General features: G+C 54.7%; 2 protein-coding genes across 4 annotated transcripts; one reads left to right on the top strand and one right to left on the bottom strand.

The window, feature by feature from the left end:
- Positions 1-4,193: 4,193 nt before the first annotated feature.
- ADAR (adenosine deaminase RNA specific) lies at positions 4,194-17,773 on the top strand. 3 transcript variants are annotated; one of them, XM_027725850.2, is made up of 15 exons: positions 4,194-4,401; positions 6,916-8,406; positions 9,701-9,887; positions 9,985-10,133; positions 10,539-10,680; positions 10,872-11,089; positions 11,315-11,471; positions 12,479-12,650; positions 13,257-13,350; positions 14,644-14,772; positions 14,878-15,011; positions 15,471-15,653; positions 16,102-16,214; positions 16,591-16,718; positions 17,017-17,773. In XM_027725850.2, exons 1-15 carry the CDS (start codon positions 4,274-4,276, stop codon positions 17,255-17,257), a joined length of 3,666 nt encoding a protein of 1,221 aa, XP_027581651.1. In that variant the 5' UTR covers positions 4,194-4,273; the 3' UTR covers positions 17,258-17,773. The 3 variants fall into 3 exon arrangements, with proteins under 3 accessions (XP_027581651.1, XP_027581650.1, XP_027581652.1); XM_027725851.2 differs by lacking the exon at positions 4,194-4,401 and adding an exon at positions 5,076-5,231; XM_027725849.2 differs by lacking the exon at positions 4,194-4,401 and having other exon boundaries at positions 5,075-8,406.
- A 1,830-nt stretch (positions 17,774-19,603) lies between these two features.
- On the bottom strand, positions 19,604-23,093 carry CHRNB2 (cholinergic receptor nicotinic beta 2 subunit). Its single transcript, XM_027725840.2, has 6 exons — positions 22,637-23,093; positions 22,028-22,173; positions 21,884-21,928; positions 21,489-21,598; positions 20,422-21,382; positions 19,604-19,860 (listed from the first exon to the last, which is right to left on the bottom strand). Exons 1-6 carry the CDS (start codon positions 22,677-22,679, stop codon positions 19,690-19,692), a joined length of 1,476 nt encoding a protein of 491 aa, XP_027581641.1. The 5' UTR covers positions 22,680-23,093; the 3' UTR covers positions 19,604-19,689.
- Positions 23,094-23,103: the final 10 nt, after the last annotated feature.

The raw sequence follows: 23,103 nt of genomic DNA, 5'->3' as shown, positions 1-23,103 counted from the left end.
ACAGATGCTGCCATGGCTCTAAAACCATGTGGAAAGAGCCCCTGAGCATCCAAGAGCTTAGGATGAAGGCCATGCTCACGAGGCACCTCCTGCCACACAGGTGGCTGTGCTGCAGTCTGCCTTCTCCTGCCTTTTTAGCAAGGGTACGTTTTGTACCAGCCAGAATAAAAACGTGCTGCTTCCCACCGCTGCAGCTGCCGTGGGAGTCAGCGTGCCGGCTCCTTCTCCTGCTGCAGCTGTGTCAACCCCACCTGCCCTCCCCTGCCGGGCTGCAGCTTCCAGCAAAAGACAAAGGCTGTGGGAGCACAGTGTCCATCCCTGGAGCACACTGGTGCCCGAGGGGGATAAGCATCGAATAGACAAAGGTGCCAGGAATCTCCTCTTCCCCTCTGCTCCGCAGTGGGAGCTCTCAGGATGAGTAATCCCCCAGTAAGCCCTCTCTTGCTCCTGGTAAGGTTTGGAGACTTGGCAGGGAGCCAGCTTCAAACCGTATCACCTTATCTGAGGGCAAAGCAGGGGGAGAAGTCCCTTTCTGGGAAGCAGCCCCTTGCTGTGGAGGTGACAGGCTCAGGATGGGGCAGCACCTCCTGTGCTGCTCCTCCTGCTCCATATTTATAGCTAAAATAAAAATCCGTTGGAAGAAAATAAACCTTTTTCCCCCTCCAAGGGGAACTGATGCTCTGGATTTATGGAGATCTTCCACATCAGTTCCCAGCTGTGTCTGCAGCCAGAGAGGAGAAAGTGCAATGCTTGGAAGGACGTGGAAACCAGCTCAGACCAATTCCCCACTCCACACAGAAAGAGCCTGGAGCGCTCGACAGGCGCTTCTGCAGGGAGGCCAAACCCCAATTGCACCTCTTGCCTGTGGTGTGAGAGCAGAGCTTGGCCCTAGGGCGGAGGGGAGTAGGCACCGACAGGGTCCATGATACAGCACAACTCCCAGGGCTGCCATCCCTTAGAAACCCCTGTCAGCTGATCAAGGACTGCGAATCTCTCGTGTAGGAACAGGCTGCCTCCAAGAGTGAGGAAGTGATATTTTAGAGCATCTAATAAAAGAGTTCAAAATGAAACTCTGTGGAACAATAGCCTGAGCTGAGAGCCAGCATCAGAGCAGAAAGTCAGGCGGGGGAGCTGTGTCACAATTTATTTTCTCTCCTTTCCTTTCCTAAGAGGGAAGCAAAACAAAGCAGACACCTGAGGCATCTCCGGCTGACACTGGAGATTTAGTGAATACTGCCATCCCGCGGGGAAGCCTTTGCTCAGCCCCGGGGAAGTGGGGGGCTCGGGGAGACCCCAAGGAAACAGCGGGGCAGGATGAGCCCCAGCATCCCAGGGCGAGCAATGGAGCTTTCTCCATCCTCTGCCAAAATCAGCAGAGCAGCCTCATGTAAGCTGGTGATCAGCTCCTTATCTCCAGCACAAACCATGCTGTTTTCCCGTGGCTGTGATGTCCAGCGGGTGCTGGAGCTTCCAGCAAAGCCAAGTAGATGCTGTGGCTGTGTTAATGCTGGGCCTTCAGCAGCTGGAGGTCTCCCATCTCCCAGCCCCTTTCCATGGAAAAAGGTTGGGAGTCTGCCCAGTTTTCCATAAAGAACAGAGAATGAGCTCATATGGATGAAGTGGCTGTTTGTCACATTGAGGGTGTTGCAATTCAAGAGGACACATGACTTCACAGGCAGCCTCTGTCACACTGAGGAGAGCAGCGCTGGAACCTTCCCATCCCACCCTCACACAGGCCAGGATGAATCACAGCCACCCAGGCTGGGGCAAAGCCTGGGAGTGATCACCAGAAATTAAAAGGGGGTGAAAAAAAGGAAAGAACAGATCAAGGAGTCATTGTCGTGCACTGTGGAGTCACTTGTCCTTTGGCAAAGTGGGTGGGAGACACTGCTTGTGTGGATTGTGACCCCCATGTTTGACAGGAGGGTTTGTGCTCCCAGATCCTCCAAGGAACAAAGATGTGACAACTTCAGTGGGCATGCTGGATCCCTTTTTAGGCAAGGAGCCTCCCCATTACCAGAGAAAAACCCACACCAGAACCACGCCAGGAAACACAAGCCCCAAAATCTCTAAATCCAGAAATCACCTGAAAAAAAAAACCTCCCAAACCCTGAACAATCCACAGCTTCAGCTTCAAAAAAGCATCACTGAATGTGAGCAGCAGATGAGCCTGGCAATTCTGGGGCCTGACTCACCATTTCTGCACCCTGCTGTGACCCCAGGATCACTGAAACACCTTTGGAATGCTGCAGGGAAGAGGCCATGGTGGGAGCAGGGGCCCCACCTGAAGGCACACACAAGCTACCATTCCACTGGACACACAGACCAGGGTCCTCTGAGGAGTTTGTCTTCGTGTGTTTTGCCCATTCATAGGCAAGTGTAGGCAGATGGACCCCTAAAATTCATCCAGACCCTGTGCCCATCCCTGCCAGCTCCCCTCCACACCCACCACGCTGGCAGAGGAGGGTCTGGGGGCTCACAGATGATGGTCCCAGATGCGACAATTGCTCATTGGTTGTTATAGAATCATGGAATTGTTGAGGTTGGAAAAGCCCTTTAAGATCATTGAGATGTTGCCTAAAATCAGAGAAGTAATTCTCTGGACAATTTTGAGTATAGAAAGGTAGAAAGCAGCTCTTTAATTGTGGTGCCTTTGGTGCACAAAATATATTGCACATACAACAGTATAGGCCTTTACAATTTTTATAATAACATCTAATTATAATATCTGGGCATTACCTCATTAGATACACCCATTCCCAAAACTGTTCCTCCCATTGTCCCACCCTCACCACGCCTCCCAAATTTGGGTTGGTGGTCGCAAAATGACCACCCCTTGATCCCCATCCTCCTCTTCCTCCTCCTCATCATCTCTGTCCTTCTTAGAACAGCTTCAAGGCTTCAGAGTACTTTTGACTTGGTTATATTCAATGGTGTAACCCTGTTACATCCTATTCTGTCTTATTCTGAGTATATTTTCTACAGATAAGATGTTTTTCACCTTGCTAAAATCTTTGTCTGTTGGAATTCTTGACAAGAAACGTTTAACAACACTTTAGGAATCTAATACAAAGGTGATATACTGAAAGAGCTATACTAAAATTTTATATAATATAGAGTTTAAGGCATCAGAGCCCAACTGTTACTCCAGCACTGCCAAGGCCACCACTAAACCATGTCCCCAGTTGCCACATCCATACCTTTTTTGAACACTTACAGGGATGGTGGCTCCACCACTGCCCCAAGCAGCCTGCTCCAGTGCCTGAACACCCCTTCCATGAAGAAATTTTCCCTAACATCTAATCTAAACCTCCCCTGGTCCAACCTGAGGCCGTTTCCTCTTGTTACCTGGGAGAAGAACCCACCCCGCCATGGCTGGTCCAGACGTGCATCTGAAAGCTTGGCTCCCAAGCCTTCTGGTTTAAGAATAATCCATACCCACAGGCACAGGTACCACTGTGCCCAAGGTGCTGCTCCAAGCCACTGGCAGCCTCTGAGCCACGGGAGCCCGGCAGTGCCTGTGCCAGATAGGAAATGACACACGGCAGACAGGGACAATCTGTTCTCTGACGGTAGTTTTCTAACTCACACGATCTCGTTTGGAATGTGTTCGCCTGGGAAAGGGAGGATCCACCGGCAGCAGAGTCCACGCCTGGTTTGGGGCTGGGGAAGGGAATTGTCTCCGTCCGCCTAGAAGGAACCTGGGACAGGGTGGGACATGACCCGGGGCACCTCTAGCACTAAAAAGCATGCATAAAACCGGGGGTGACAGCAGTCGGACGGGAAACGGGGAGCCTGTGGAAAAAAGAGGAGCCCCACACTGGGAGAGACTCTGGTGGAGACCACAGGGGGATGGGGGAGCCCCGACGGGGAAGAGGGGGTCCAAAGGACACACGGCAGACAGAGGGCCCACAGAGAATGGAGATCCCACGGCTCACGGAGTGGCCTATGTAGGAGGGGAAACCCCGCAGGCCCCGAAGGCCCCGCGGTACCGAGGGCCAATGGGGAGCAACGGGAGCAACGAGTAGAAAAGGGGGGGGGGGGGGGTGTGAAGAGATACTTGCTGCGCATGCGCAGTAGGGCCTATGTGCGCCGCCGCCTCGGCGCAGCGCTCCTATAGCGTAGGCGATACTCCGGGACACAGCGGAAGCAGCGCGGCCCCCAAGCCGGAGGAAGGGGATGCGGTTGTGCCGCCTCTCCCACAGCGGAGCGCCCGAGCCGGGCCCCACCGGGACGGAGGCGCCGGCACCGCCAAGCGCTGCCCTGGTCAAACATGGCGGCCGCGCTTTGCCCCCAGTCAAGATGGCGTCCGCCCGGCTCCCTCCGCACCTTGCGCAGGCGCGGGGGTCAGTGCCGTCATCACTGTGCGCCGGCAGCGGCGGCAGCGGCGGCAGCCGCGGGGTAAGGGGGCGCGGGGGGGAGGGGCGGCCTCGGGCCCCGCCGGAACCTCGAGGGGCCCTCCTGGATCCTTCCTGGTCCCTGACGTCTCTACCGCCCGCGGTGTGTCCTGCAGCGGCCACCGGGCCTGATGAGGCGGCGGGACTAGGCCGCGTTGCAGCCTCGCGCGTGAGCGGCCCCGCGGGCTTCCGGAACGCTGCGGGACCGTGTCCCGGCTGCCCAGGGGGCTCTGCCGGGCTCGGGCTCCGTGGGGCGGAACGCGCGGAATAAATCGCTCCCCTCGAATCCCGGCTCTCGGTGCTCGCCGTCCCTCCCGTGCGGTGCCGTCCGGGCGAGCCCCTCGTCACTCCTTCGGCCCTCACGGGGACGGAGTGTGACCCGGGTGTGAGTCGCACCCGCCCTGCGCGGTCCCCGGGGTCTCCCTTGGGGGTGCAGCTGAAGGTGACGGCTGTTCCCGCAGCCCTTCTCTCCGAGCCGCCCCCCTTGTGCCGACCGGGACCCCACGAGTGCCGGGGCTGCCTCTCCCGGGCGCCGGGAGAAAGAGCTGCCCCACGGGGTTCGCCTTCCCGCCCCAGGTTCCGGCGCTGAGAAGGAACCTCATGAGCGCTCTCAAAGCCAAGCGGTGTCTGAGAAAGCCCGAAACTCGGCCAGTCCCCGCTGCGAGCGCCTTGGGCGGGGCTGCTGCGGGAAACGAAACCGAAATGGGCCTCACAGCCATCTTCGGCGGTTGCCCGGCGCCGCCTCCCCTCGTCGGCACAGCTGCGGGTGGGGGTTTCTTTTTTTTTTCCTCTTTATTTTCTCATAAAATAATTTGGCGTGCGGATGAGGCTGAGGTAAGAGAGTTTTTTTTCCAAACTCCTCTTCCTGCCCTTCACTCAGAGAGCACTTGTAAAATGAGGTCACTGAGCAGGGGCTCCCTCGGAGTTGGGGAGGAAGGAACCCGGCTCCCCGTGTTTATTGGAAAATAAGTCCCATGGTGGCAGCCGAGTGAGGCGGTTTAGTGAAAGGGAAATTTGAGTTGGCCTCGGGGTGTGTTTGGTGAAGATGGGGAGCTTTATAAAGATGGGACTGGCATAGGAAGAACTGTCTCTGTGACGATGGGTCATGAGGGAGCAGGCAGGATGGGCCCTGTCTCGTGTTCCATGTCTTTATCCTCTCAGTTTCACAGCCAGCTGTTGTCAAATAATTGGAATATATGCTGTGCTGGGTTCCTTATTTTTAAAAAGCATATTGAAAGTTTAGTCTAATGTCCTGCACCCTGGGGGAGCGGCACAGCTGTGTGCGATAGGAGTGGAACTTGGGCTGCAGTCCAAAAAAACTGTTGCCAGCTGCACACCTGTCCCAATTTCTGTGCATGTTATCTGCGTGTGTAGTGTGATGCTTTACCTCCGCAGGTCATCTAGTGCCCAAGGAGAAAAAGACACTTGGGGTTTCAGACTCCTTTGGCTACGAATCTGAAAATTATTATGAGCCTGTTGCAGCTCTGCTGTCTGACCACGTGAGCTGCTCCAGTTCACCTCCTCATGCTCCCTTACCTCCTCGTGCTTCTGTTTCTCAGGTTGCAAAGCATGTGTGAGATTCTTCTCTCCCTCAGGGCAGAGAGGGAGTGGAGCTCACTGTGTTTGGGAAGCACATCTTGAACATCACGTGCTGGAATCTCGTCCAACAGAAGCAGAGGGTCGCTCTTGGCAAAGCTGCTTCTCATGGTTGACTTTACCTGCTGGTGCTATGCTGGGCAGACAGAGTTTGCTGTTTATGTTTGCAGGAATAATTTAAGACTCCTAGAAAAGTAGAAAACAGGCTTGTAAGGAGAAGATGCTTGAAATACCTCAGTGTCAGGGAAGCTGTTTAAACTGCGTTTTTGGAATCCTGTAGTTGTGTAACTATCACCAAATGTGATAAAGGAAACTTATCCAGCACCAATTTGATGTGATTAAGTGACACTTCTTTATTACAGCGCTGGGAACACGGGGGAGTCAGCTCCTCCTAAACGTGTTCTCCCAACAACAAAATTTGTACAGTTTATATACTTTATAGTTACGTAAATTTCTATTCTTCTATTTATTTTTATACTTGTCATGCCTAGCTAAGTTCTATTCTTCTACTTAGTTATATAGTATATTCTTCTATATAGTTATATAGTGGTCCAGCTGCTCCACTCTTAAATCTAATGAAATGATGACGAAATGAATGAAAATCTTTGAAATGATTGGTTCTTTCAGGTATATAGTGTTATTCTACAACAATCGTTGGTCTATACTATTTAGCTATACTAGCTGGGATAGGCAGTGTCCAGACCAAGACAGGGAGAGTGCAGGGGACTTCAAAGCAACTTTGTATGGTCCAGTGAGATTCCTGTGGTTCCATTCTTTCAAACACAATGCCCCTAACAATTCTGGTGCACTGTGCTTCTCTACCTTTAATCACAAACACTTCTTTTATGTTATCAAATCTTGATTATTTTATCAAACTGTTTGCAACACAACTGCATCCTGAGTTGCTGTTTTGTCTCCTCAGGACAGGCAGCTCCACTCCTGGCGTGCCAGCAGCCCGGGTCCCCCGCGTGTCCCAGCGGAGCGCTATGATCAGAGGTGCTGGGCGAGGCAGAGGCTCGTATCTGACTCGGGCGAGGCATAACCACCCCGGCACTACCCGAGGTTTTTATAACCACCCTTGTACCCCACAAGAAACTAACCAGGGCACCTTTTTGCACCAGCAGTTCCTGACAGAGCAGGACACTGCGGTCTGCCCGCTGCAGGGGCAGGGACCACACGAGGAGGCTGTGGCACCGGCTCCTGCAGGGACACATCGGCCTGGCCGTGGCAGGGCAGGGGGCTGGAGGTTCTCTAGTCAGCGGCAATACCGTGGGAATTCACCACGGTATTGCCCTCCACAGCACTGTCTTCAGGAGAACCCAGGGAGAGACTCTGACACTATCAGGCTGAATTTCCAGAGACTGTCTCTTGCCAGGCAAGACTGCGAACAAGAAATTCTGACTATTTTCAGGCAGCTCGGGGAGGGAAGGACTTGCACAGTTCATGATCTCACACACAAACTTAAAACTCAAAAGAAAGAGGTCAACCGCATTTTGTATAAACTCCTCAGAGAAGGCAAGTTGCACAAGGGGGGAGAGACGCCGCCGCTGTGGAGGATTGCCAGCCCCAGCTCAGGGAGGGAGAGAAGCCCTGCTGCCCACAGTGCCGGCTGCACAGATCCAGCTTGTGAGAGCAGAGGAGAAGAGAGGAGCACACTTGGCTCAGGAGACACAGAGATGGCTGAGACGAAGGAGAAAATCTGCAACTACTTGTTCAGCGTGCCGGAAACAACGGCACTCAACCTTGCCAAAAACATTGGGTTTTCAAGGGCCAAGGACGTTAATGCGTTTCTCAGTGCTCTGGAAAAGCTGGGAGATGTCCACAAGCAGAACACAACCCCCCCACGGTGGTCCCTGACAGACAGGAAACGTGAGAGGATGCAGATGAGGCTGAAGGCCAGCATATTAATCCAGAAGGTGAATCCCACACCTCCTGAGTCGGGTCCTTCCCCTTCCTCTGTCCCTGTGTGTCCCCAGGAGATGACAGCAGCTTTGCCAGCAGCGATGGCATCAAAAGAAGAAAGTGTAGAAAATGGACAGCAGCCTTTGGGGCAGCCTGGTCAGGGCAATGGCAGCGACATGGGAGCGGACACAGCTGAGGACACCAAGCCTGAGTTCTCCAGTTTGAGTAATTATGATAACTCAGAAAACGGCAAGTGGACCACGGATGATATCCCAGATAATCTGAACACTATCAACAAGCAGCCTGACAAGTCAAAATGCGTCATGAATTCTCAGTCTTCCCCCAGTTATGCTGCCCAGTTTGAAGCTGCTTTGCCATGTACGCCCGTAGAGAAATTGATGGCTTGTCAGGAGAAGAACCCAGTGAGTGGCCTTACTGAATATTCCCAGTACACGTACCAGCACTGTGAGTTCATCATGCTGGAGCAGAGTGGACCCTCTCATGAGCCACGGTAAGAAAATGTCCTACCTCTTCTGAGCTCTCTTTGCTTAAAATGATCTGACTTATAAGTTCACCCTCTCAGCCAGCTCTGTCCTGAAGGGCCTGCTCATTCATGTCTCTTTCATTTCAGAAGGATTAGCCTAGTTGATTCCTTGCATCAGCTTAAGAAATAAAACAAGGCTAAAGTTTAACCCCAGGTAGCCCAGTTTTGGCAATCCAGCACCTCATCCTAATTAGTGAAGATGGGATTCATCTCTTCACTAGGTCCCGTCTCATTTAATTACTTGCCTTCGATTTGATCGTATAGAGGGAAACTGGTATTTCTGAGCTGTCTCTCAAGATGTTCTCACCCTAGAAATGGTATAAAAAGAGCTCAGAACAAAGTGTTTGGATGCAGGTGTCCTGAGTTAGCCAAGGTGGCCCCGCTCTGAACGTTTCTGTGGTGTAGCAGGTCAGAGCAGATTCTGTGAGCCAAGCACATACAGCATGGCACTAGAGTTGGTGGAGTCAGTCTCTGGAGTCCTGCTTTCCCTTGCAGAATCATGGCTGTTCTGGAGCACCAGGGAGAGGTGAAAAGCACCATATGTGTTATGCTGGAATATGTCAATAGATCCACTAGACAGGAAAATTGGCCTCATTTCTAAAGACAGAGTCTCAGGGGTTTGTTGTTTCGGTTTTAAGGAGGGGTCTGAATGGATTCAGCCCCATAAGCCTTCTCTAGATCCGGTTAGACCCATTCTCCTTGGAAGCAGGTTTCCAGGGCTGAAGGACAGAAGATAAACTTTGTTAGAGTTCACGGGAAGGAGAGGGACAGAAATGTCAAAGACGAGAGGTTTATGTGAGGCAGCACCTCTCTGAGATGGTGTGAATGCCCTGGGTAGCCAGGGAGAATGCCAGAGGGAGGAGTGACCCTGAATGACCAGGTGCAGATGAAACAGCGCAGGCTGCTTTCGAGCTTTCTTATTACTGGGCAGGAGCCACAACAGAACTGCTGTCTGCATACAGCCATTACCTGTTCCTGACACTTGTGGAACAAGGCAATTCCTCCTGTTCCTTCAGAACAAAACCTGGAGCTGTTCCTCTGTCATGAACAGCACTGGAAACGTGATGAAACAAGGCTCAGATGCAGCGCTGTTGGCGTACCCTTGGTGTTTGCCTTCTGCACACAGCAGCCTGGGTTTGCTCTTCCAATCAGGAGCTGGCTGTTCCTCCTCCCTTCAGCTCCAAGAGCAGCCTACTTGCCTGCTCTGAGAAGACCACACTTTTGCCTCTCAATTTACCTCCTTGGCTTTCTCTTTTTAAAGGTTTAAGTTCCAGGCAGTGATCAATGGGCGCCAATTCCCACCAGCAGAAGCAGGGAGCAAAAAACTGGCTAAACAGGAGGCAGCAGCCAATGCCATGAAGGTCCTGATGAGTGAAGTGGAGAATGGAAGGCCCAGTGGGATTAAATGTGAGGAGCCGCTTCCCTCCAACAGCTCAGAACTGGAGTTGGTGAGTCCTGTTTTCTTTACCTGTGAGTTTTCTTCAGCCTGTGAGGCTGCTCAGGCAATGTTTAGTCTGGGACTGGTTTCCTCTGTCTTCTTTGCAGCCAGAGCCAGAGCTGTTGTCTGCAGCAGCTCCCCTCAGCCTGCTTCCTGGGAAGCACCCTATCAGCGTATTGATGGAGTATGGACAAAAGTCAGGGAACGTAATTGAGTTCCAGCTGCTGTCTCAGGAAGGCCCACCTCATGATCCTAGGTATGGCGTATTCTTGTCTGCTTCGGGGGAGGATGGAAACTTTTTCTTCACTATCCTTACCCTTCAGCATGCTACCCACATTCTTGGACTTGTCACTGACCTAGCTGAGTGCTCCTCTTATCCAAGGATTCTGGGCATGGCCCCTCCAAGACATCTGCCTCCAGAAGGAGACCCAAAGCAATGCCCTTTCTCAGAGAAAAAATGCTGTTTCTTCTACCAGAGCAGAAGCAGGTTCCAGTCCTGTACCCTACCTGGTGCTGCTCTAGTGGAAGTGTTTAGTGCCATAACGGTAGATTTCAATTGGAGATAAGCCAGAAGGATTTATCTGGAAGTGGGAAAAGGGGATAATAACCAGATTGAGACACCTATGGTTAACACTTTTCATGTGCTATAATGTCCTGTCAGGTTCAGCTACTGTGTGAAAATGGGTGACCAAATTTTCCCTGCTGTGGTAGGAAACAGCAAGAAGGGAGCAAAGCAAATGGCAGCAGAAGTTGCTGTGAAGATTCTTTCTGGAGAGTCTGTACCCCATGTCTTGCCTGAACAGGTACAAAGAGCTTCTTTATAAGACCCAAGCGTTTTGAGTTGAATGTTCCCCGTCTTTTATTTCCTATTCCACTGGATTTCACCCCAAAAGGTCACATGCTGGCTCTAGCAGATGTTTGCTGCTGCTCTTAGCCTGCCGTAAATCCAGCTGCTCAGTATTTAACAACCTTCTCCTGTCTAACTCCACTCTAGCCTGTCACGAAGCCCCACGGTGACCAGTCCGTGCACAGCTGTGGGCCGTGGATTGCCGCTCCAGATGAATCCAAGGTGGTGAAAGCAAAGGGTGTTGGGGAGCTCATCAAATATCTTAATGTCAATCCTGTCAGTGGCCTGCTGGAATATGCCCGCTCCAATGGGTTTGCTGCAGAGTTTAAACTCATTGACCAGTCAGGACCTCCCCATGACCCCAAGTAAGTAGCTGCACCTGCCCAGGAGGAAATTTTGCACTGCTGCGGTTGTCCTGGAGAAAGGACAGAAAGATCAAAATTGCAGTTTGAGATGGCAACAGGGCGAGCTGCTGCCTCTGCCAAACCTTATGACTGGATGACAATAAGCTCCCTCCACTCCCCTCCTCTCTCCACTGGGAGAATTTAAAAACCAGACTCAAATGCACATGTTTCTTGGTTTCTTCATAGGTTTGTCTATCAGGCGAAGGTTGGAGGCCGCTGGTTCCCAGCTGTGACTGCACACAGCAAAAAGCAGGGCAAGCAGGAGGCAGCGGATGCAGCGCTGCGAGTCCTGATCGGGGAGTCGGAGAAGGTGGAGCGCATGGAAGGGATGAACATCACTGAGGTAAATCTTCTGCCACAGGTGGGACTGTGTTTGTAGCCCTGCCTGTCCTCCTCCCTTCAGTCCAGCAGAAAAGTGCCTTCAAAATCAACTGTGATGTCTTTGTTCTCTGCAGCTGTAGATAAGCTGATGTGGTTTTCCTGAAGTGGGTTAGATGTTTCCTCAGGGCGCAGGCCTATCCTTCTGTCCTGCTGGCCTCTGCTTTAGGGCTAAATTATCATCAAATTCTTCCTCCAGCTACTCAAGTGTGTTCTTGTGGTAGAGTAGGAACATGCTCATTTTTAATTATGTGACTTTTTTTATTACTTTCAAACTCCTTCATGCTGCTTTAAAAATGGTGTGTCAGCTCATAAAGACTCGTGTATCAGATAAGATAAGCAAAACTGTCCGTTGCGCCAGGATGGCTTGTCCCAAACCTGGGCTGCTTTAAATCGCCCTTAGAGCATTGTGATCTCTGAAAAGCCGCATTCCAGCCGACACAGCTGAGCACAGCAGCTGGGGCTCTAAATAGCAAAGCCATCAGGGAAAATTTTGTCAGTCAGCAGTGCTGGAGGAGGTGAGTCCGTCTGCAATGAGAGTGACTGCACTCTCCTCACAGGCAGCCAGAGGAGGAGTTCCTCCAAAGCCAGGAGCAGATTTCCTTGGCTGAGTCTCTGGGAACAGGCAGGATGGGTTTGTTCCTTTGCGCTGTGGATTTTCCCTGGCATTCTCGGGGGGCCATTCCTCAGCCTGTGCCTCTTGCTGCCAGGAAGACAGCTTGCTGCTGTCTCTGATGTGGCCAGAGCAGAATTGAAAGCCTTGGACGAGGTTTTCCCAGAAATACCCAAAAGAAGTTCACGCACCCCTTGACACAGAAGTGTCCGTGTAACAGCTCCAAACCGCACTGCCCAAAGCTCGTGTTTTCTGCGTTCTGTCCTCTCCTTGGAAAGCTGCACTTTGGGTTAGTTACTCCTTGAGCTGTGGTGTTGTGTGGCCTGCTCATGATCTGTGGTGGTGTGTCCCCACCCCAGCTCCCTGTGAGTGGCAGCACCTTGCACGATCAGATGGCCATGCTGAGCCACCAGCGCTTCAACAGCCTCACCGCTCGCATCCAGCACAGTCTGCTCGGGCGCAAGATCCTGGCTGCCATCGTCATGAGGAGAGCAAATAAGGGCTTGGGAGTGGTGGTCAGCATCGGAACAGGTATGAACAGCTTCCTCCAGCACACTCTGAACTCTCATCTCCATGCTAGATTTCCTGTCAGCCACGGCTCAGAAATGGCTGTGGCTGTGGGCCTCTTCAGAGAGGGCACAAAATGTTCCCAGGGCTCAAGTGGTGTCACAAGCGATCTAGTTAAAGAGAGAGAACAAAGCAAATGTGCCTGCAGCTGTATTGCTCTTAATCTTCACTTGCATTGCTGCATGCTAGTCTGTGCATCAGAGCGTGGATTCCTCATGTGGTACAGCACACGATCCCCCAGCTTCTCACAGCTGCATGTACCTTATCTCCCTCCCTACTTAGCTGCCAGCCTTCTACCAGGAGTGGTGAGCTGCAAAGCCCTCATCAAGGGTCAGTGCCCCTAAACCTGTGGCACTTTTAGTCTGTCTGTCCTTAAAGTGGTGTGTGCTTTTTTTCCCTTTATTTTCCTAACTGCTTGGATCAAGATAATGATTTAATAGCCAGGGTGCTGCTGCTGCTCAAGAGCCCAAAGAAGTAAGACTTGACGCAAGATGAACCTCTCCCTCTGTCTCTGAAGCTGTGTCTTGACTTTGACACTTGCCCTGTTATTTATTTATTTATTTATTTCAGGTAATCGTTGTGTGAAAGGAGAAGAGCTGAGCTTGAAGGGGGAGACAGTAAATGATTGTCATGCAGAAATCATTTCTCGAAGAGGCTTTGTGAGGTGAGAAAAGGGGAAATCCAAAGGAAATGGAGAGAGGCCTACCAGGAGATGCTGACCCATTCTGGAGGGGTGAAGCTGAAACAGTTCCTTGCTGCACTGAGAGGTGCTGTGATCCTCTGACACTGTTTATCCATGTGTTGTTAAAAAGAGGGAAGTTATTTCTGATAAGAAGGGGCCATGCCTGAGTGGTGCCCAAATTAGTACTGAATGGAAGAATTGCCAGGAGCCCAAGGGCTGCATCCGAAGTTATTAAAATAGAGCCTCCTGCTGAGGCTACTGGACCATCGTGCAGGGTGCTCTCCAGCCTCAGCGCAGCTCCCACCACCAGCCAAGCACTGCAGGCTGGGTCCTCTCCTGGCCTTTCTGGGTCTGAGTATAGAAGGATTCAGGAAAACATACTGCATTTGTTTGCCTTGATAAGTCAGCAATCCTTTTTCAGAGGTTGTAAAGGGTTTTCCCAACTAAACTGCGCAGTTGTCTTCTCTGTATAAACATTCACTGTGACACTTAGTTTTTAAAAACTGAAGTGAGATGAAGCTGGACGTGTTTGCCCTTCAGTTCTGTACAGCAAAGCCAGCTGCTTCCTTCAAGCCTTCGTGAGCTGCCGCTGTGCTCTGCATTCCTCAGCAAGGGAAAGTGTTGAGGGCAGGTCCCTGGGAAGTGATGAATCAGGATTGTGTCTCGCTTAATGTCTGTCTCAGCTGTTAATCTTGACAGCGGTGGCTGCTCTGGCATAGCAGAGCCTGTCAACATGCTCCACCTCTCCTTGCAAAATCAGTCCCTGCACAGGCTCTGCTCAAGGACTCTCTAGGAAGCTGCAGTTTTTCTTTAGTCCTTGACACTGTGTTGGAGACCTCGAGGTTTTTCCCTGTCCAGAAGCAACCGTAAAAGACCCTTATGGGGTTGTGGTAATACCACTTGAGTTCAGCTACCCACAGGGCCATTTACTCTTAACACAAACTTGGTGCTGATTAAAGGTGCTGGTTGAAGACCTTGAAGTCTTCTTCACACTGGGAACAGATGCATGCAAGCAGCAGCCAGCCAGGCTCCTTCCTCTCCTGCCAGTGATTCCCCCTGCTCCCTGGACAGGATAGTGCTTTTCTACCACTTGTCCTCTTCGTGGCAGAAAATCTGCTGGACTTTTTGCCCTTTTTGTGCATCGAGCACTGTTTGCTGGCCTCCCAAGCCTCCTTGGCTACAGCTCCTAGTGGGATGTGGGAACATGCCAGTCGATTGAAGCACTCCTTGTCTGAGGACCAGAGCAGCCTTTTGACAGGATGGTGTTCTTTTCAGGTTTCTCTACAGTGAGCTGATGAAGTATGACCTGTCTAATCCTTCCTCTGCAGAAGAGAGCATTTTTGAGCCAGCGGGAGGAAAGAGGCTCAGAATAAAGAGCAGTGTTACCTTTCACCTCTATGTCAGGTTTGTGGGGAGGGGTTGGGTGACCTGTGTCAGCAGCACTGTCACCCCCCTGGCCCTGGCTGTTTCCTGACAGTCAGTGCTAATGGGGGAGGGTTTGTTTTCTAGCACAGCCCCGTGTGGAGACGGAGCCCTCTTTGATAAATCCTGCAGCGACCAGGCGAGCATGGTGGGGCAGCCCCAGCACCAGCCTCTCTTTGAGAACCCCAAGCAAGGCAAGCTGCGGACCAAGGTGGAGAATGGTGAGTGCAATCACTCCCTGCATGGTGGGATGGCTCCAGTCCTCTCCTCTGAGCCTTTCTGGTGCTCCAGAGCTTCCTTGCCCCTCTCTGTGTGCTCTTGTGGAATCTGAAGCACTCAGGAACCAAAGGAGGTGGATGGATGGAAGAGCATTAGATAGAGTCCCTTCCCTTTCCCAGCTCTGCCCGTTGGAACTGCCACACTTGTGAAATTTGCAGCTGAAGTTTGCTGCAAAACTCCTATGTCTCTGCCCTCTTTTTCAAGCACTGTTCTATTCTGCTTCAGCCATGCTGAAAATTACTCATGTGTATTCAATACTGAATGCCAGATTGTTCCCCGAACCTGGTGTCAGACTCAGAGGTCACTCTGGGTATCCAGAAGATTCTTGTGCGGTTTCTGATGGGGTTTGATTTACTGAATATCTGACTCTGTACAGAAAAGCTTTCTTTTCTCTCGTGCAGGGGAAGGTACCATTCCCGTGGAGTCAAGTGACATTGTGCCCACGTGGGATGGGATCCAACACGGGGAGCGGTTACGAACCATGTCCTGCAGTGACAAAATCTTGCGCTGGAATATACTTGGCTTGCAAGGGGCACTGCTGTCACACTTCCTGGAGCCAGTTTATCTCAGCTCTGTCACGCTCGGTGCGAGATCCTCCGACCTTTCGGGGGCGGGGTGGTACAACTGGGCTGCAGTGACAACTCACCTCCCTCCCCTGTGTGATGGCAAAGTTTGTTTGTGGAAGCTGTAGGAGTAACAGACTGAAACGTCATTCTTGGCAGAGCTGTTGGGAAGTGAAAAGGGAGTCAGTGGATTTTATGCTGTGGGTGGAGTGGGTTTCTCTCTGAGGTTCTGGATTTTTAGGAGGCACGTGTGATCTAGGAGAGTGAGACAAAAACTGTATGTTTATGTCTTCAGAGAGAAATGTAGTCTGTAAACCTATGTCTTACACACCCAGGGTACACATAGCTGTGCTGATCCACGTGCCATGGACTTTCAGGAGCCTGTGAGCAGTGCTGTGGCTCTCAGGGCTTGGCTGGTCCATCACCTGTGCCATCCTGTTTCTTAACACCTTCACCTCTATCTCCACAGGTTACCTGTACAGTCAGGGTCACTTGACCCGTGCCATCTGCTGCCGCATGGCGAGGGATGGGAACATACTAAAGGAAAAGCTCCAGGCTCCGTATCACATTAACCATCCTGAGGTACTGCAGCTGTGGCACCTCTTCACCCCGTTCCTCTGCCTGTGGGTTCTGGAGTCCCAAGGCGCTCTGCAAGGGGGTCACTAGGCAGCAGTCTTGGGATATCCTGAGTTGGGAGGGACCCACAATGCCTCATCGAGTCCAACTCCTGGCCCTGCACAGGGCAACCCCAAGAACCTTCCCTCTTTGTCACCCCGCAGTTTGGGGGTTACTAGCAATGTCTTGGTCTGGCAGAAAGGACACCAGAGTTGCCCCTGTAACCTTCAGCTTAGTAAGAGCCTCATTCTTGCTGCTCTCTAAAGTTTAGGATGAGCTGAACCTATGGGGGATGGAGGGGGCAAGAGGACCAGGTTAAGGAACCCTCCTGGCTCTCCCGCAGGTTGGGCGAGTCAGTGTGTACGACTCTGCCAGGCAGACGGGCAAGACCAAGGAGTCATCAGTGAACTGGTGTCTTGCTGATGCAAGCGAAGTTGAAGTCTTGGATGGCACCAAAGGGAAAGTAGATGGGTAAGAAGAGCCTTTCCTGACACTGCTTTTCTTGCTGGGGAAAGGGGGGCAACTCTGAGGTGGAGAGTACACTGCGCTGTTACAGCACCCTACACATGGGGAGGGCTGGAGGGAGGAATTTCAAACGGACATGAGCAAGCACTCCTGAAGGAAACCAAAAGTTGCCCAGCCTGGACCCTACCACAGAGCCCTGCTGAGCCCAGAGTTCCCCCATCGTGGGATTTTCCCCAAGCCCTGTGTTCCTCTTGGCTCTTCTGAGTGTCATGTCCTTCATTGCTACCTGTGTCTTCCTTCTCAGCCCAAAGCTGGAAGTGTCTCGTGTGTCCAAGAGGAAAATGTTCACCTTGTTCCAGCAGCTGTGTGCCAAGAACAACCGTGAAGACCTGCTGAAGCTCTCTGTGTACTCAGATGCCAAGGAGGCAGCCACGCTGTACCAGGCAGCCAAGCAGTGCTTCTTCAGCACGCTGGAAGAGCTGGGCTATGGCAGCTGGATCCGCAAACCCCAAGAGGAGGAGAATTTCTCTGTCCTTGATACATAGGGAAGCGCCCTGCAAGGGGTGGGAGGTGAATGTACACAGTCTGCACTTGTCCTTCTTCCACCACCACCTTCTTGGAGTGGAGTCAGGAGCGTGCAGCAGTTTCCCCATAGGCCTGGCTGCCTCCTCCCTGACCCTCAGACCCTGCCTTTTTAAAATGTGCATGTAAATGATTCTCCTTTTTTTAAAGTGAGGGCAGGCTCAGTCCCCCTTAGCTTTTGTAGTTTTGCCTCCCCTTTTTTTGTTTTTAAAAGAAGGCACAATAAACCAAAGGGATTCTCAGACTGTGAGCTTGAAACCTTTGAACCGTACACTGCAGATCCCTCTGGCAGGTTTTGAGGCAAATTTTTCTCTTTTGAGGAAAAAAAAACCCCAAACAAGCTGCCTGGCTGGTTTTCTCTGTCTCTGTTGGAAGGTGACTGGTAGCCTGGCCAAGCTGGGACACAGGACTGACCTCTGCAAGCCACAGCAGGACTAGCATAACGTTCTCCATTAATAACAAATTTCTGTAGTATTGGCCGTGAGTGTGTTGATTTCTGCTGAGGGGAAGAGGGGCCTGGGGTGGGGTTTGGAGAGGGACAGAGGTGTGATAGCATTTGCTAAACAATCAAGGAAGCTGGGTAGAGCTGTGGCAGTTCGGAATTGAGCCTCTTGCCTCAAGCGAGGGGCTCACTGGGCAGAGCTGAGCCCTCCGAGGGCTTGGGCCAGCCTGGAAATACAGGGGCAGGGTTCTCCCAACTCCTTCCCCAATGCTGCCTCTAGGATGGCATGTCTCTTTTCTAGTCTCAGGAGGCCAGTGGTGGCTGCGGGCCCTGTTGTGTGTCTGAGCTGAACCACACGCCAGATGTGCTGGTGGAAGGTGAGAAGCTGTTGGAGCAGCTTCCCTTTCCCTGTGCATGGCCTGTGCCAGCTTTGCCTGAGGTGAGAGATGACACTAGTAACTAGGACAGAGACCAAAGAGCTGTGGGCATGGAAGTGCAGCCCAAAATGAGGAGAAGAAACCCTGAGTCTGGGAGCAAGGCCCCAACTCTGGCTGTGGATCTCCACAGGACAGCCAGAGGCGGCCGGGCTGGGGCCAAGCAGGGTCAGTGCTGGAAGTCTGGCTGTCATAGGTCCATCCTGTCTGCAACTGCCCTCAAACACAGAGCTGTAAGGGGTGGAACTGCCTCGGCGTGGAGAAGGGCAGCAACAGCACAAGGACAGAGCTGGAGGCTCTTCCGTCTGTGGCTGCCCAGGGTGCTGTACCTGAGGCTACTGGGGCTCCTGTTGTGCTCCCCACACCCTCCCAGGACTCCAGTCCCTATTGGGGTGCAGCAGGACCCCCCTGTGCTGCACTGACCCAAGACTGGACCAAGAGCAGAGGGAACACAAAGGTGGGATGAAGTGGGACAAGCCCCTGGTATCGGGCTGTTTTAAGGGCAAAGCTCCTAATACATTTAAGTACTGGGGTGCACCCTGAGAGCAGGAGCTCCAGGACCAGCAGCTGGAACAGCTGGGATTTCTCAGGCTGGGTGAAATGCTGGGATTTAAATTAATTTCTAGCGTGCAGCTTCCCCCGGCCCTGTGTGCTGCCAGGCCCTGCCAGCCCTGCTCCCCCCAGGCACAGGGATTAGTGGTATTTATAGCAAACACTCCATTTCAGTTTTCCCTGATGAGGCCAATTCCTGCCAGCCAGGGGAGCGCAGGGAGTGCTGCCGGCCCAACCACAGCCGCCAGCCCAGTGACCCACGGCGGGGCCCGGCTGCCACCAGCTCCCAGCTCGTGTTGATTAATTGTATTTTCCCTTTCCTTGCATCTTGTATCTGCTCTTGGCTCCAGAGCACTGAGCCTGGAGTGGAGCAGAGGACAGTGGCAGAGCTGGAGCAGCCCCTGGCACTCGCTGCCCTGGCCCTGCCTGCAGGCAGGACCTAAAAATAGCCTCCTCCTGCCTGGTCGATGTGCTCACCTCGAGGAGCCAAGGCTGAGCAGCTCCATCCCCCTCCCCATGCCTGTGTTCCTTCCCTGTCAGTGAGGCTCTGCCAGGCTCCTGGGAGTCCCAGGAATGGCACAGGGGTTGGCAGGGCCAGGCAGGGGCCAAGGGCTGCCCACTGGGGCTCTGGCTCTGCATGGCCTGGCAGGGTGAGGTACAGGGAGTGGCTGGTGCTCCTAGGAGCAGAGGAAAGCACTGGGCATGTCCCCATGGAGCTCTCTCCCTTGGCAATTGGGATTTTCCTCTTCCAGAGCCAGTTTCTCCCTGTCCTCTTACATCAGTCATGGGCAGCCAGAGGCCCCCTGACCCTGAGTGCATCCTGCTCCCTCTGGCCCACAGAGCACAGAACAGTATGAAATGACACCAGATGGCACCAACCCTGTCCTTTGTGAGTATTTATTGGTTTGCAGGGGCTGCCTGAGCCCAGCACCCGGCCCTCTGGCCCTGGGACCGGCTGTTCCCCGTGCTATTTGGAGGTGGGGGTGCCCTGGCCAAGCTGCAGCAGGGAGTTGGTGGCGTAGTTCTGGAAGAGGGGCTGGAGGAACATGCCAACGGTGCCAAAGACACAGACGAAGACGAAGATCCACAAGAAGAGGCGGTCGATGACCATGGCCACGTACTTCCAGTCCTCGCTCACCTGCGCAGGGCCGGGAGAAAGGCCAGGTCAGGCTGGGCCTTGGGCATCACCCGTCACTGCCTGGACTGGGAGTTTGGCAGCTCCTCAGAGCCCCAAGTCTGCTCCCTCAGCAATGCAGCTCCTTGGGCTGCCTGCAAGCCTGCTCTAGGCCCCACGGGGCTCGTTCCCCCCACTGCCACCAGCACTGCTGAGCCCAGGAATCTCATCTCCCCCGTGAGCAGAGTCAGGACGGGGACTCTGCCAAGATCTACAACCTCACAGTATCATACAGGGCCAGGCCTCCTGGCACCCTCCTGGTTTTCTAGAGCAGCTGCTTCAGTCTGGGGCTGCAGTGGTGGGTTGGACACCAGCGTAGGACCCTCTGCCCAGGCAGAGGCTGTGATACATCAAGGCAGGGACCCTCTTGGTGCTTGTGCACATCCCTTCCCGTGGAGCAGCCACAAGCCAGCACACATTCTCCACCCCATGGCCCTGCCTGCACCCCACAGCTCTGTCTGCACCCCATCACTCTGCCCACCTACCCTGAGCCCTGCCCATCTCCAGGTGCATCCCTCGACTTACGCTCTGGTCATCGTCCTCACTGCGCATGTGGTCAGCAATGAAGCGCACGCCGTCCACCGCCTCCTCCAGCCCACAGCTGCAGCTGGGTGTGGGGGCCGGTGCCTGCCCCTGCCGCTCCCGGTAGCCGTTGAGCCCCTCGGCCTTGGCAGTGCCAGAGTTGGCATAGCAGGCGCAGGTGCGGGTGCCAGCATGGAGGAAGAGGGTGGTGGTGGCTGCGCGCTCCTGGGTGTGTCGGCGCTGGCGCAGGCGCTGGCGGGCGCAGTTCTGCCGCGGCTGCTTCATGAAGAGCAGCACCGGGAGCTTGTGGAGGAAGAGGGTGCGGACCCAGGGTGGCATGGTGTGCGTGGTGGGTGAGCGGTGGTGCACGTTGAGGACGCAGACGCTGGTGACAATGGAGAAGGTCACCAGCACCATGGTGAACATGAGGTACTTGCCCACCAGCGGCACGTCCAGCGAGGTGGGTGGCACGATCTTGGAGATGAGCAGGAGGAAGACAGTGAGGGCAAGCAGGACGGAGATGCAGAGTGTCATCTTCTCCCCACAGTCGGACGGGAGGTAAAAGACAAGGATGGCCAGGGAGGTGATGAGGATACAGGGGATGATGAGGTTGATCGTGTAGAAGAGCGGCTTGCGACGGATGATGAAGTCGTAGGTGATGTCCACGTAGGTGGAGTCTTCAGGGTTCTCGTTGCGCCGCCCTGGCAGCGCCACAATGTCCCACTCGCCACTGGGCGTGAAGTCATCCAGGCTGGCCACCTCGCTCTTCAGTACCAGGTCGATCTCAGTGCGGTCATAGGTCCAGGAGCGGAACTTCATGGTGCAGTTCTGCTGGTCGAAGGGGAAATGCTTCACCTCGATCTTGCAGGCGCTCTTGTAGATGGCGGGCGGCAACCAGAAGATGCTGCCGTCGTAGGAGATCACAGCGTTCGAGTAGAAGGACACCTCATACATCCCATCGGCACTGGGGCAGAGAGATGTGCTGTCAGTCCTGGGGGTGTCCAGCCTGACATAGCCCCTGGCCCTGCGTGGGGTCGGGGCATGCCCAGCCTCCCCCAAAAACCACCTACTTGTTGTAAAGCACCACATCAGGCAGCCAGATGTGCTTGGAGGGCAGGCGGACCTTCTTCATGTTGTCAAAGTCCTCCGGCTTCCAGGTGAGGCGATAGTCCTCCCACTCCTGGGGACAGGGGCCATCAGCCCAGCCCGGCCACAGGGTGGAGGGGGGGACAGGGCAGAGGGGACATGAGGGCCCAACACAGGAGGTATGGGGGGCTGGGTCAGGGCAGGGTGAGCATTAGGGTCCCACATAGGGTATACTGGGGGTCCCCGTGACAGGGGTGGGCAGGGGGATGGGAAGTCTTGAGTCAGGGTAGACACTGGGTGTCCCAGTGCAGGGGGGCTCAGGACAGGATGCGGGGTGGGGGGGGAATCCCAGGGCCACAGCGAAGTCCAGGGTGCCCACCTGGGTCAGCCAGACGTTCGTGGTCATAATCTGCTCCCGCTCGTGCTGCAGAGAGAGGAGGGGGCAGTCACTTGGGGCGCTGGGGGGGTTCAGGACCCCCTCTCTTCCCCAGCAGGTGGGGGAGCAGAGCCCTGGTCAACTCACCACGCTGATGAGCTGCGCCAGCGACACCATGAGCTGCACGGTCACCAGCTCGGAGCCGTTGGTTGCCGGCCGGATCAATTTGTTGTACCGCGCGGGGTCCAGCAGATACTCCACCAGCCGCTCCTCCGTGTCTGTGCCCAGGCTCCCTGGGTAGGGCACAGCCTGAGCGCCCGGCACAGGAGCCGGGGACAGAGCCTATGCCTGGCCCGGGGCTCGGGGTGGTGGGGTGAGAGGGCGCGGGTGTCATCGCCGGACAAGGAGTGGGGAGGGACAGGGAGGGATGGAGGAGGGGCCCAAGGGACGGCAGTGCCTGGGGACGAGCAGCTCGGAGGGGGATCCGGGCAGGGCTGGGGGCTCCCCTCTGGCCTCCCTTGCCTGTCCCTCCTGTCCCTGCCCGTCCATGACACCCTCTCCCCCGTCCCTGCCCGTCCCTGCCCACCCCCGGCGAGGCCCCGCAGAGCCCCGAGGGGGTCGGGGAGTGCCAGCGGCACCGAGGCCGGTACCGGGTCTGTACCGGGTCTGTGCCGAGCGGTCCCGTGCAACAAGCGCAGCCCCCGGGCCCGGCCCGGTCCTGTGCCGGTACCCACCCCCCCGACCCCCGGCACTCACGTCTGAGCGCGGCGAGCAGGCAGAGGACGCGGAGCAGCGCCATGGGGGCGGCCCCGATGCCGCCGCCGGTGCCTGGCGCTGTCCGCGGTGCTGACCGGGCGCTGTCCGCGGTGCTGGAGCCGGCGGCGGCCCGGGCGGGGCGGCCCCGGGCGGGAGGCGGTGCCGGGCGCTGCGCCGGGGCCGCCCCGCGCTCCCTGCTCCGCCGCCGTCACCGCCGCCGTCACCGGCCCCGGGGCCGCCCCCCCTCCGCCCCCGGGACGCGGCGGAGGGTCCGGGCTGCTCCAGCGGGGTCCTGGCAGCGGGCGGGGAACCGAGCGCGGGGGGAGCAGGGGGAGAACCCGCGGGCGGATCTCGAGACCGGAGTCCCCCTGGGATCCACCGTGCACCGGGAGGGGGGGCCCAGGCACCAGGACTCCTCCGGGCTTCAGAGACCCCCTGTGCCCGCTGCCTCCCTATGCCCGGTGCCC

Source organism: Pipra filicauda, unplaced genomic scaffold (genome assembly GCF_003945595.2).
Source record: "Pipra filicauda isolate LSUMZ 115617 unplaced genomic scaffold, ASM394559v2 scaffold580_size271650_pilon, whole genome shotgun sequence".
NCBI classification, from domain to species: domain Eukaryota; kingdom Metazoa; phylum Chordata; class Aves; order Passeriformes; family Pipridae; genus Pipra; species Pipra filicauda.
This window is presented reverse-complemented; position numbering and strand designations above follow the sequence as displayed.

What these genes read in the sequence shown, in the direction of transcription:
- CHRNB2 (XM_027725840.2), bottom strand. Translation starts at nt 22,679, where the DNA reads ATGGCGCTGCTCCGCGTCCTCTGCCTGCTCGCCGCGCTCAGAC. An exon ending in TGGCGCAGCTCATCAGCGTG is followed by an intron (nt 21,929 to 22,027) that starts GTGAGTTGACCA and finishes CTCTCTCTGCAG; the next exon opens with CACGAGCGGGAGCAGATTAT. An exon ending in CGAACGTCTGGCTGACCCAG is followed by an intron (nt 21,599 to 21,883) that starts GTGGGCACCCTG and finishes CCCTGTCCCCAG; the next exon opens with GAGTGGGAGGACTATCGCCT.
- ADAR (XM_027725849.2), top strand. Translation starts at nt 6,779, where the DNA reads ATGCCCCTAACAATTCTGGTGCACTGTGCTTCTCTACCTTTAATCACA. An exon ending in TCTCGAAGAGGCTTTGTGAG is followed by an intron (nt 13,351 to 14,643) that starts GTGAGAAAAGGG and finishes TGTTCTTTTCAG; the next exon opens with GTTTCTCTACAGTGAGCTGA. An exon ending in ATCACATTAACCATCCTGAG is followed by an intron (nt 16,215 to 16,590) that starts GTACTGCAGCTG and finishes GCTCTCCCGCAG; the next exon opens with GTTGGGCGAGTCAGTGTGTA.